General features: G+C 49.1%; 1 protein-coding gene across 3 annotated transcripts; it reads right to left on the bottom strand.

The window, feature by feature from the left end:
- Positions 1-917: 917 nt before the first annotated feature.
- wnt5a (wingless-type MMTV integration site family, member 5a) lies at positions 918-11,125 on the bottom strand. 3 transcript variants are annotated; one of them, XM_086214935.1, is made up of 5 exons: positions 8,840-8,968; positions 7,755-7,903; positions 5,892-6,139; positions 3,291-3,583; positions 918-2,728 (listed from the first exon to the last, which is right to left on the bottom strand). In XM_086214935.1, the coding sequence occupies exons 2-5, from the start codon at positions 7,889-7,891 to the stop codon at positions 2,270-2,272; spliced, it is 1,137 nt and encodes a 378-aa protein (XP_086071061.1). In that variant the 5' UTR covers positions 7,892-7,903; positions 8,840-8,968; the 3' UTR covers positions 918-2,269. The 3 variants fall into 3 exon arrangements, with proteins under 3 accessions (XP_086071061.1, XP_086071059.1, XP_086071060.1); XM_086214933.1 differs by lacking the exon at positions 8,840-8,968 and adding an exon at positions 10,295-11,125 and having other exon boundaries at positions 919-2,728; XM_086214934.1 differs by lacking the exon at positions 8,840-8,968 and adding an exon at positions 8,982-9,215 and having other exon boundaries at positions 919-2,728.
- Between the last annotated feature and the right edge of the window lie 2,001 nt (positions 11,126-13,126).

Below are 13,126 nucleotides of genomic sequence, written 5' to 3' on the forward strand. Positions count from 1 at the left end.
TGTTAACATGTCTTTCTCCGCTATGTGACACCAATCAGAAATGTAAACACTTGTCATGGTGTGACACATTTTGTGTGCGCACACGCATGTGCACATGCATGCGCTTACACACACACACACGCATGTGCACATGCATGTGCGCACACACACACACACGCATGTGCACATGCATGTGCGCACACACACACACGTGCACATGCGCACACACACACACACACACACACACACACAGCTAGTAGACATGGTCACATATGGGATGTTCTCAAGTCAGTATCATTTTACCAGTGTAAATATTAGTCAGTGTCAAGAGCGTTTACACTGTAATGGCAGTCCTTCAACGTTCCTTTTCTCCAAGTACTTTCTCTGTGCTGCGCTCCCTCGGGCATCTCGCCTCACAACCCCTCTCCTTTTATTCTCCCCTCTCATGTAATCCCTCATTTCTCATTACCTAATCTCTCCTGTTCTCTGCATCTCCTCTTGAGCTCCAGCCATTTCTGACAAGGCTGCCCCAGTCCAGTTCCCCGACACTGAAAATCCCCGCCTTCCCATTTTCCTGACACACGATGATTAATCTTCCCGTGTACTGACCCACTGTCGTTGGACTGTCGAGCGGCGCTTAGAATACAACCACAACCAGCGCCCCTGGGAGACATCCAATCTCCAGGCCATCTTCCAAAACTCTCAAGCAAACTCGCCTCGTCATTGTTCACTACACGCCTAAAAGAGCCGTCATCTAATGTGCGTTTGACGGACTGTGACGAAATCACCCGCGAATGAGGGGACGATACCAGGAACTATGAAATACTGCAAGTTTTCATTGAAAATGTGGGACGAGCGGTCAAATCTCTAAGATACAGCAAAAAAAAAAGATTAAAGATTCAAAAAAAATTGCAGACAAATGAAACTGGACAAGCACCGTGTGGAGTAAATACATCTATGCTGGTTTTATAGTTGATATTTATTGAAACAAAGAGCATTGAGCCAATTTGTAAAAAGTAACAAAATCAGTTATAACACATGAAGTTTAACAAACCTCAAATTCATGGAGAAGCTTATAAATACACAGAGCTGGACTGTTGAGAATCACCACAGGGAGAGCGAGCGGTCGGCGGAGTGGCGTGTGTGTGTGTGTGTGTGTGTGAGAGAGAGACGGTAAAGCTGAACGTGTGTTTTTAAACAATAAGGTGCATTTCCCTTTACAAAAACAGAGAAGAGCCACATTGGTGAGAACGTAAGTGACCTGAAAACTCAACTTTGATCTGGGACGATGATGTTGTTCTGCTCGTCTGATGGAAGGAGAATGTGGTTAAAAGAAAATAAATACAGTTTACTGATTGGTTGATAGAGATACTATATACACACAACAGGGACTATGTCACCACTGGAACCACAACGTTGCCCATATATATTCAAACCATGTTAAGTATTGTAGATTAATGTTAAATGGATAATCTGAATTAATACAGGAAACAGTGTAGGCTATAATATGATATATTTGCTGATGCACTGCAGTAAAAACAGCTGAACAGACATACAGACAGGTTGAAGCCTCTGTATCAAAGTGCATAATGGTGGCGGGCGCGTTGCAGCACCTGGGGAACACGAAGGCTTCTGGGACAGCTTAAGAAACGGCCCAATCCCCTGAACAGCCCCCTGACTGGAGCCCCCACACTCCAGGGGCCTATAGGACCAGCAGCCCTCACTCTACATGAGCTGAGAGGAAACAAGTAGACTTTAGTGAGGAGAAGAGAGCTGGTTCAGGACTGGACCCGTGAAACCACATCCACAAACAGGCCTCCCGTCTCACGGTCCTGATCCAACAACAAACCAGGCCTCTTAGTCATCTCGGCCTCAAATATCCAACTCTACTCTCATCAGGGAACAGGAAGAGCAGTCCAATTTCAGTCAGTAGGACCAATCTGACAAGAAGTCTAATTTCTGGATTAGGATGGTGAGGGGGTTAATCCAGCCCTCTCTAGGCACTTGAAGGGTTAAAATCAGCTGGTGAGGACTGGGCCAGAATAAAATGCAATCTCAAAATAAATATTTCACGATACTCTCAGTTTCTGAAGAAATAGGTTTTTTTTTGAAAAAAAGTCCGTCTTTTTGCAAAGGCATAATTGTTTAACTCTATAAATATAATTTATATAGTTTCTTTCTTCCATTCTCTCTGTGTTCCACTCCTTTGCTCCTCTGCTCATGAATACACGCGTGTGCCTCTCATCTGCAGGCCGACACTCAGGCAACACTCTTCTCCTCCTCCTCCTCCTCACTTGCAGACGAACTGGTCTACGATTTTGGTGCAGCGCTTGCACTTGACGTAACAGCACCAGTGGAACTTGCAGTGGCAGCGCTCCACTATCTGGGCCTTGAACTGGTCGTAACCACGGCCGCAGCACATCAGCTCGCACCCATCCATTCCCTCTGAGGTCTTGTTGCAGAGGCGCCCCACTGTGCCGAGGGACCCCGTGCTTTGATTCTTCAGACAGTAGTCTGGACTGGGCTCGATGTAGACCAGGTCGTGGCTCGTGGGAGCGTTGAACTTGTTGTTCATCTGTACCAGCTTCCCACGGGAGTTGAACTTCATGGCTGCGGCGCTGTCGTACTTCTCCTTCAGAGCGTCACCCACCTTACGGAAGTCAGCCAGCTGCAGCCAACAGGTCTTGAGGCTGCAGGAGCCCGAGACCCCATGACACTTGCAGGACACGTGGGCAAGGTCCGATACCGTCTGACGGAGAGAGGGAGGACAGAACTTCAACAACGGATGAGGGAGAACTTGAAAAATACATTCTCTTGTGCGGCCAACTGCAGATTCATTTTTCTAATTCTCCCCGTCTGCATACATATTTGCACAATATGCTTCTCATGATCTCATACAGCATCACTTCATCATGACGGACCTGATGAATCCGTGCATTTCTCCATTCAGAAGTGAATAAAACACTGTCCATTCATTTTTCTACTTGAAAGAGAACAGCCTGGCAACAGATATCTGGCTTTACATTTCTCTTGAGGTGGTTTCAAGATGTTTGGAGAGGAAAAGGAAACCCCCAGAGCTGTCTCCAATGATCCTATCTCCCCACAGATCAAAGCAGCAGGAGGGGGGAGCAGACAGAGCTGTTACACAGATGATCAGCCAACACTCGTCTGACTGACCTGGATTGTCTCACAACTCCTTATTTAATCACTGCTTAGCCTAAATATAGAGCTTGTGGTTTATGTCTTGATTCGTATTTGTCGACATCTAGAAGAGCCGTGTGTGTGCACGCATGCGGCCGTGAGGGCCTCACCCTTCGTCCGGCCTCGTTATTGTGAAGATTCATCAAAAGTCGGGCGTTGTCCGGCGAGCCCTTTGGGTAGCTCTTCTCCCTCTCGCGAGCATCCACAAACTCCTTGGAGAACCTGTAGCCGTAGTTGAGGTTGTCTCCGCAGCCGCCCCACAGCCAGTCTCGCGGCAAATCTTTGGGGCGAGCTGCACGGCTGCACCCACAGCTGGACAGCTCCCCCTCTCTGCAAGCTCGGCTCACTGCATTCACAACCCCTGCTGCGCTGATGGCATAAGTGAAGGCCGTCTCTCGACTGCCTGCAGACAGACAAACGCCATTAAAGGAGAAATGCATAATTTGGTTTTTTAACCATTCTGGCAGATGCATCCACTGATCCCATTTGTGTAGGTTAAGAATGTATATTTGTTTTACACTGAATGTGTGTCACTGTCATTCTGCTTTAAGATTCTTAAGAGTTACGAGTAGCGATTAGCCGGGAGAGCCGACCAAAGACGTGATGTCATGTGACAGCATTCACCGTACACTTAAGATTGCACAGCACTCCAGCCAAGAGCTGCAGGCTTCTCGTTACCAGCACGTTGGACAGTGGGATCTGGTTTGCTTTTATTGGGCTTCTGCCAGAGAGGTTAGCGCCCTCCAGTGACAAAGATCTACCTTCACCAAAAAGCTGCCATTTCCCCAAATTGAAAGCGACAAGGGTTCTTTCACTTTATCTGACTTTCTGACTGACTGATTCTTGAGCCGTTGCTCATTAACCCCCATTATTTCTACCCTCAATATTTCCTCTATAGAGACAAGTGGTTGAGGGACTTAAAAAAAAAAAACTAAATACACCTAAGAAATGTTTGCTTTATCCGCTGTACAAAGCCACAAACTAGAGGAGAAACCAAGATGAGGAGATAAATGACTTAAGAAGAAACAGCCGACCAAACTGAAGCCGTGTGTTGACATTGAAGACAGGGGCTGCTACAAAATAAAAGTACACGGCTCATATACCCGTTAAGCCAAACCTCTGGAGAGACGGCTGTAATGACAACAACAGATGGACAGAACCAGAGATGGGAAGAAAGACAAAGAGTGAAAAACAACAAGAAAAAGAAGCTAATGGAAATTGAGACAAAAACACACTTAAGACAAAAAGGTTGACACAGAAAAAGCCTGAGAAGAGAACTGCTGAAAAGCCAGGTGGGATTTTCCCAGAGATCATCATCAAACAGCGGATTTATTTGTCTGATTCACTCTTTGGGTTCTGGACGAGCAGCCGTCTCCCTCGCTGATGCATCCCTTCGTCCTGAGGGGAGCAACTGAGCCCGACCGCTCCAGAACCCTCGCAGCTCCGCCTTAAATCACCAGCAGTGACGTGCGCCAGCAGACAGACAACGTACAGGGGAAAAAGGTGTTTATCGGGGGGGGGGGGGCAATGGCTCCTCCACAGGCTGATGTGTGAAGAGGGAGGTGCAGCAGCAAGCAGAGTGTGTGTTCACAAATACACTCATTAAACTTCCTGTAACCCTTAATGCCCAAACACACCCAGCAGCCCGCACAGATATTTGTGCTCTCAAGTTTGGAGGTACCAGGATGAGATTTGACACCCCCCAAACCCAACAGAGGTCACAACAATGACATCACCAGCGCCGTGACCTCGGCGTGATTCTGGGAGCTACTGTTCGCTCCGCCAGAGCAACACTGCCTTGAACTGTTGACAACATGTTCTGTGGATTATCCAGGGTAACGGGAACATTATTTCTGGAAGGACAAGTTGCCATTAAGTGCCTGTTATTTTTAAAGATGTAATCACCACAAACAAAATTCCATTCACCATTTATTCCATTCATTGTATTAGAGCAGCAGCAGAAATCTCAGAGTCGAATATCTGTGAGCACGGCCAAATAAAACCAGAACGTTCTATTAGATACTAATATGGGTATATGAGAACAGTTGTGGGCCTGGTCAGGTATTTGAGTGACCTGACCCTTTAAAAGAACCAATAAGAACAAAGAGTGTTCTTCTCTTGTTGTCCTAATGAGCCCCAACGGTACTCAATGGTCTAAAAATGAGATCCAGCCAGACAAGGCCACTGCTTCTCCGCTTTGATCAGCGGCGATAGAGCACGGATTCATCCTGATCCGGAAAGGAGATCACCATCACGCTTGATGTCAACCACCTCACATTAGTGCCTGAGGTGATTTACACCACCAGTTTAAATGAGAGCATCCAAGAATCTGGCAACACCTGACTTGAACACACACACACACACACACACACACACACTCATCTGTGACGAAGCAAACACTCACTGCTCTCCCATTACTTGTGAATACAGGACAGCTTCAGTCCAGCTCCAGCTGTAGCAGGCCAGAGCCGCGTTATTTATCCAGCACCCTCACCCACCAAGTACTCACTGCATACAGCTGCTGAGAATCAGCAGGCCCATGCATTACACACACACACACACACACACACACACACACACACAAACTACAGTGAATCACAGAGCAGCAGAAAGGACAGGCAAGATTCTAAATAGTACCTCTAGGTTTGTACTGCATATCAGAGTGTTTGGTAGTATTTGGAGGACACAGATGTGCCGCAGCGTCTTCCTACCTATGTGCATGACCCGTCCAAAGACAGTGGAGTCGTCCACTGTGCTGCAGTTCCAGCGCCGATGTCTGAACTGGTACTGACACTCTCGGATGCCCGTCTTGGCTCCTTCACCGATGTACTGCATGTGGTCCTGGTAGAGCTGGCAAAGCTTCTTCTGGCCCGGGGACAGACCCGCCAGCTGGCTGCACAGAGGCTGGGCCCCGATGATGTAGGCCTCGGGAATCAGTAGAGGATTCATGGCCAGAGACCTGGGGGGGGGGGGGGGGGGGGTAAGTTGCTCATTTGCCATCATGACCAAAATATAAACAGGTTTTCCTGCAAAACCTAGAGGCTTGATAGGAGTAAGAATATCTAGATTATGAGGCCATGAGTGAGCACGCGGGTCCTGCACGACGTCTCACCTTACAAACATCAGGGCGAAAACAGGAAGTGATCATCATCAGTTTGATTCAGGGGTTTTATTTGATCTTTCAGTTCCTCTGTATTTCACAGGGTAAATAACTGGGTGGAGAAAAGTAAAAAAAAAAAAAAAAAAAAAAATCAAAATACTTGTCTTGTAAATTTTATTCTTCATTTTTTAAATTTGTGATAAATTTACAATGTCTCACACTAATCTTGTCCCCTTGTCTTCAATTTATTTAAGACAATTTTTCGTCATCTTTTTTGCTAAAACTAAAGCGTGCGTCAGGATGTTGTGACACCGCCGAGCAGGCAGCCCGCGATGCTGAAGCCGCCCGTCAGAAAGTTCAACCATTTCATGAACCGCCAAAGACAACAAAATGGATTCAGAGTGAAGTTGAAACAGATAAGAACTCGACTACGAGCATCTGGTTCCAGGCCACGAGACAATTAGAGCAGCCCATCCCTGAGCCCCACCAGGGAGACAATTAGCCCCCAGTGTAACCTGATCGACTGAGCGCGCACACACACACACACACACACACACACACAGAAGAGCATATGAAAAAATATCAACATACACACTGACTGTGCAGACATGCAGACTGACAGCATCTTCGTCCGTCACACACACAGGAAATAATCCACACCTGCATGTCGTCTGGAGAAGGAAACTGACAAACACACAGTTTGTGCTCAGAACTCTTTTTTCTAAAAGGTCCGTCAACGTGCGAGAGCTCGTGCTTCCCTGTGACCGAGGGTCTCCAGCACTGAGCTCAGCTCGCCACAGCCTCATCAAACTACAATACCATCACTTGATGGTCGCCACATGATGTCACTGTTGGCTTTCATCTGCTCATTTGAGGTAAATACAAATGTTTCACAACACCTAGCAGCAGTCTGGATGTGGTGACACACTCGGGCAAAAGTGCACAGTTAGACACAAACACAGCTGCAGCATGTAAAGAGTTGAGATTTGTACTAAATCGAGCCTCTATGGTGACGGGGAAACGGACCCCCCCCATCAGAACGCCTCATTAGTCTTGAAAGCAGCAAACAGAAATACAGCTAAATATCCTGAGAGCAGCGGGACATTCGTCTCACACACATTTTTGTGCTCATCTGGATGCAGACCTATAAACCACAGTAATCTATGTTTTCTATAATATTCATAATTTTGGTTTGGCAAAATGTGAACAAAGAAAATAAGAGAGAAAAAAATCTTGCAGCAGAGCTGATGTGCTACAGTCAGCAGGCTGGGCCGCTTCATATGTGGTGTAACTGAAGCTGAGAGGCTGGAACACGCCTGAAACTGACTCTGAAACTAAAGTAAATTAAAATGCAACCAAAGTCTAAGAAAATATCATCCTAAATATGCAATGACAAAATGACTTATTAATGAGAGAAAGAGGGAGAGAAAACAACATTCAGGGACATCTGAATAGGGAACACACACACACTCACCACCACGAGTTGGCCTCCACCACCACCTGCATGAGGAGTGTGAGGAGTGTGAGGGCAAAGACACATTGTCTGGAGTCCAACACTCGGCCCAAGGGCCAGCACGCCGGCCGCCACACACGGTCCAGCCCCAGGTTCATACTGCTGCCCAGCTGAGGAGGACAGAGAACAGGACGCACGTCAGGTCTGCCAAGCTGTCACCATGTTTACACGCGCAAGTCACAGTGTTTACGGTGCATAACAGAGAACGAGACAGATGTGGGGTGTCAAAGCAGGGTGCATTGCGCGCGCGCGCACACACACACACACACACACACACACACAAACGTGTGCCCTGAGGCCATGAGTGCTCCAGCCTCATTTGGCAGGTCTGAGTGTGAATCAGTCAGACGTGCAGGAGAGAAGACAATGACCATGAAGAAGAGCGAGACACATTCCTGATAGCTCGCTCTCGCGCGCGCTCTCTCTCTCTCACACACACACTCACCGTGTGCATTCATCTTAAATCCATTGAAGCATTAACGAGGGTAAAATGGCTCCTTATTTTGATCCAATAATTGTGATTAATATGAGTCACAAATGTCTCACAGAAACACGATTACCTGCATGAGCCTCAGATTAATACAGACCTGTGAGCTCAGTTCAAACGAAATCCTGAAGCGTTCACGTTTGAATAAGAAACAGAAATAAAGACCTCAAGTTCCTTCGCTCACATTATGATGACTTGCAAAAAAGCTTTAAGAGAATTAAGAATGAGCCCAAACAAATGGCTACATTAAAAAAGGGCGTTTGTCTCTTTTCCTGGAACTTTCCAGCATCTATGAAATACGCATTCCTGTAGAATCACTTGGTGCACATATTTGCATATTTAGTGATTTTTTTCCCAATTAATTAATTATTCAGGCGTGGACGGGAGTCAGGGAGGCCACGTCAGCGGCTCGTGGTCGCGGGCCTGGTGACGCTGTGCTGACGTTCGCTTCCTGACTAGAGGACGAGAACTGAAAAGGAAAATAAAGTCAAGTGGGTCCAGAAAACTTTCGTCTTTTGTGATTTTGGCTGCCGTGAGGACACGAAGTCAGAATTATTACCCTGAACTTCGTGGTACCGTCGTGCCAGCCTGTGCGTGTGCGTCGGGACCGACAGCAGCTCTCGTTTGTCACGCAGCGTGACGTCCCGGGCCTGAGTCGCCACACACTCCTTAAAGACGAGGCCAAGTTCGCCGTCACTCACCGGGAGCGTGCGCACGTCCACGTGCACGAGAGCGAGCTCCCCGTGGGGGGGGGGGGGGGGGGTACCGTGTGCTCTCGCCGCCGTGACCCAGCCGGGCCAACCGGACTCGTCACCGCCGCCACGCAGGAGGAGAGAGCAGCTTCGTTCCTCCTCAGTTAGGAGCCGCTGTTAAACGCCAGCCTGCGGCCTCACCGGGACGAGCGTCGCTCCCGGTGTCTCAATCAGCAGTTACCGAGCCGCAGGTGCGCGAGGTCACGTCCAATCAACCAATCAGCAGCGAGGAGGAGTTTGGATTTACTTTAATTAAAACGGCTTGATGCTTTACATGCGCTGTCACTGCTCACCGGGTTTTATTATTATTATTATTATTATTATTATTATTATTATTATTATTATTATTACTACAACATCACCATCGTTGTTATTATTGTCAGAATTAATTAATAATTATTATTATTTTCAACTCTTGACGTGAGACGCATTCCTGGCGTTGCTGCTCCCGGATCCTGCCCGCGACCCTGGAAACGATCCGAGCTGAAACCTGGACCCGCAGCAGGCCTGGTGACCCGCGGCTCGCGGGCTCGATCCTGGCCGGGAAAGTGGCAACAAAACGAGCAAATAAGCGGAGAAGAAGCGGCTCCTTGTACACATGAATAAAAACGATTTTAAAAAAGGAGAAGGGAAGAGAACTCCACTGCTGCCGGAGTCGTTTCAGTTCCAGAGTTGGGAACTAAATTCCTTAAAATTAAAAACAGCAAACAGGCCGCCGCCATTTTACAGGGAATTGTTCTCGCAAGTTATTTAATTGTCGGGAGATTCCGAGCAGATATTTTGCTCCAGTTTCCTCCCCTTTGGACCCGCTGACATCTGGGCCTGGTACCAGCCCCCCCACACCGAGAACGATTCCTGACTTCGGGCCCTCGACGCCGCTGGAATTCTTCTGTAAACCGACAGTTAGTTTTTTGTTTGTTTGTTGTTTTAATTTTCCGGGAAAAAAATTAAAGTTTTCCGTCATCGTGACACACATTTTTATTCAACAGTTGGTGTTGTTGAAGCAGCGCACGCGCGTCGCTGGACGGTGCGGAGGCCACCGCCAGGAGAGGGAGCCCGGTGCCGGTGCCCCGGTACCGGAGAGCATCGGCCGACTGCCGCTGCCGCCTGTGTGGGAATAATTCCTGCAACTTCCAAGCTGCTGTCCGCCGACAAACCTGATCCACGATGAACTCCATCCCGCATCAGGCAGGCCGCCTCGGTCCCGCTGAAACAAACATTTGACACATTTACCGACCAAGCGGGTCCGCGGAGTCACTCACCGGAGGGAGGGGGGCTCGGTCCGGTAGAAGTTTAATCCACTTTCTGCAGGCGGCTTCAACCCGGTAATCCCAGTGCGGGCCAGGTGCCGCTGCTGGTTTGTCCGGCCGAGGGTTCCTCGCGCTCGGGGTCCCTGGGGGACGCGGACGCCCGGTAACCGCGGAGGAGCAGCGAGCCGCGCGGGAAGTGACCGACTCCTTCACTTCTCCTACGACATCAAAGCATCAGCGGCACCTCGGTGCCACCGGCGGGAAGGTCGCGTGCACTCGGTCGTCCTGCTGCTGACTGAACCGGACCAGCAGACGAGCCGCGACTTTCTGGACTCCCGGTTTACCGCGACCGAGTCACGGCAGGAAATAAAGAAAGAAATCAAAAAGTGAAGAGGATCTGGTGTGAATCCAGCAGCTCGCGCTCAGCTCATCGCGCGGTCTACCTGCAGAGGGACCCGCGCGGCGATCCTCGCCACCGGCGGCTTGCCACTTTACCCTCCATTCTGAGCCAGAGAACCCGAACCAGAACCAGGACGTCTGTCAGCTCCTCTTCACCCTCACGACGAGCAACTCATCCGCTGAGCAGAAGAAAGACAAGCAGCTGCAGCCATAAATCGGCTCCCGGCGGTTCTCCAGAGGAACTTTCTATCTCCCAACAGCGCGCGCGGTGCCGGGGCGGGGGGGTAGTGGGGGGGTGAGCCGGAGCGTGAACACCGGCAGCGCTCCGGGTCTGTCGTCCGCTCGCACCGTTAGAGTGAGCTGGAGTGCTGAGGAGTTTCCCTCCCTGTACTTTTCTCCCTCCTCACCTGCTCCGGTCGCCTCCTCTCACTAACTAGCGCTCCGCAGCTCCAGTGCGCGGCGCAAAACCTTCCAGTGGCGCATGCGCCGCTCACCTAAACCCACAGTCGGTCACCAACTAAAGAGATGCGCTTTTTTTAAGTGTAGGTGAAATACTGGAGAGAGAGAGAGAGAGAGAGAGGGAGAGAAAGAGGGAGAGAGAGCAGGGAGGAACAGGCTGTAACAAAACAAGCGTCTCTATTACCTAAAATAAACTGTATAAGCGCCCGGGGCTGCTACCCATCCACACCGCAGCAGAGTGAGTTAGGAGGCAGCAGATCCTGTTACCTCCCGGTCACATCCCGACCAGCAGGCCCATCCAGCGCTTATACAGGCTGCTTTCATCACCCGGAGGCCTGCGAGCATTACGGTCATTACGGTAATTATTATTTTATGGGACATTATGTGAAAACCTGCTGCAGGAATCTACAGACTCACAGTTCGATACTCCTCAATGAACTGATGATGAGTCAATGAGGAGAGTAGGTGGGGGGGGGGGGGGTCACACTGGACTCTGGTCTGCTCCAGACTGAAGGCCTTGTGGTTCTGTCTGCCAGTCTGGATGTAGACAAGAACAGTCATTAAAAGAACTAAAACAATTTAATACGTATTAATGGGTGGGGTGGGGGGGGGGCTCACTGCACACCCACAGAAAGACTGGCTGCAGGTGATGCAGTGGAGAACGGCGGGTTGAGAGATGGAGGTGCTGAACCTTCAGCCGGGCTCAGCGGGCCTCCTGGCCAGCCTGGAGGAGGTGCAAACAGAACCAGAGAGAAAAACTCCTCAACACAAACAGCACAGGTGCTCCTGCTTGTTCATGAAAGCTGAAGCTATGAGCTAACTACGCCGCCGAATCAGCACTTCCTCATCTTTTACTGACATATTTGATCAGGAGAACAGTTGTTGAACTCTTTGAAGTTCTCTACCTGTGAAGGCTTCAGCCTCCCTCTGCATACCTCCACAGAGGTGCTAGCACCGCCAGAGGCTAGGCTAACACTGCAAACATTAATGCTAGGTCTGTCGTAGCTCTGTCCTGGTACTGCAGTGTCCGGAGCAGATGGTTCTGACTGGCAGGATTCTGCAGTCAGCTGATGCACCTCTGCTGCCAGGGCTGACATGGCCTCAATCACTTCTCCATATTTGAGCAAATCAGGCTACATAAAAGGGGCTAAAGGCTCTTAGCATATCTGACCCAGGAGGAACTGGACGGGGCCAACAGGCTGGACCCACCCGAGGCCTCCTCTGGGTCGAAGCCAGTCACAGGCAGAGAGGCAGCAGGTTTTCACTGAACGGGGGTGCAACGACACCCAGTAAAACAGGACTCTTAGAGAATAATGCAGATATTTAAGGAGCAACTTTATGGAACAAAACATGAAAATACGAGTTCAGACGTCACGTAGCCGGAACTGACTGCTCCCTTCAAGACGAAGGAGGCAGTCGGTGAGCGACGCTAACTCATTTCCAAGTTATTGGCCTTATTTTTGCATTAATTTTGAGATTGGACAGCGATTCTGCAGTGGAACATAACAACACCGTAAAAGTCATGAGAGAGGAGCAGAAACTTTTTGTCAGATGTTTCCAAAAGTCTTCAAGGTTGTGACTGGCTGCGCCTCCCCCGGGTGGGAACTGAGTCCTGCCATCAGCTAAAGTCACCGTGGTGGATGCTGCCAGGCCGGCATTCTGTTGAAACACACTTACCGCGTTTCTGAACCCCTCCCCCCTCTTAATGTCTCCCTACACACAATGCCCCCTCACCCCCACCCCCATGGAAGAAAACTGGGCAACATCTGGCTGAGTTTATGAGAGAGAGAGAATTGGTAGACCATGAAAACTGGGAAGAATTCTTTCTCGGTGCAAGAGTCTATTGTTGTAGTTGCCATTAGTGGCGGTGAAACTTTAAACTTGTGAAAATACTCTTTGTTGCTTCAAATTCAGCAGTTTCAATGTGCGTGTTATTGACATTATTTTAGATAAAACACATGTTGCAGTTCTTGAGAAAACAACTTT

Source organism: Aulostomus chinensis, chromosome 9, assembly GCF_037954235.1.
Source record: "Aulostomus chinensis isolate RoL2024-O1b breed Wild chromosome 9, RoL_Achi_v1.0, whole genome shotgun sequence".
Taxonomy (NCBI): domain Eukaryota; kingdom Metazoa; phylum Chordata; class Actinopteri; order Syngnathiformes; family Aulostomidae; genus Aulostomus; species Aulostomus chinensis.

Coding starts and splice junctions, on each gene's coding strand:
- wnt5a (XM_086214935.1), bottom strand. CDS start 7,891: ATGAACCTGGGGCTGGACCGTGTGTGGCGGCCGGCGTGCTGGCCCTTG. Junction 6,140..7,754: donor GTGGAGGCCAACTCGTGGTG/GTGAGTGTGTGT, acceptor CCCCCCCCCCAG/GTCTCTGGCCATGAATCCTC. Junction 2,729..3,290: donor ATAACGAGGCCGGACGAAGG/GTGAGGCCCTCA, acceptor TCTCTCCGTCAG/ACGGTATCGGACCTTGCCCA.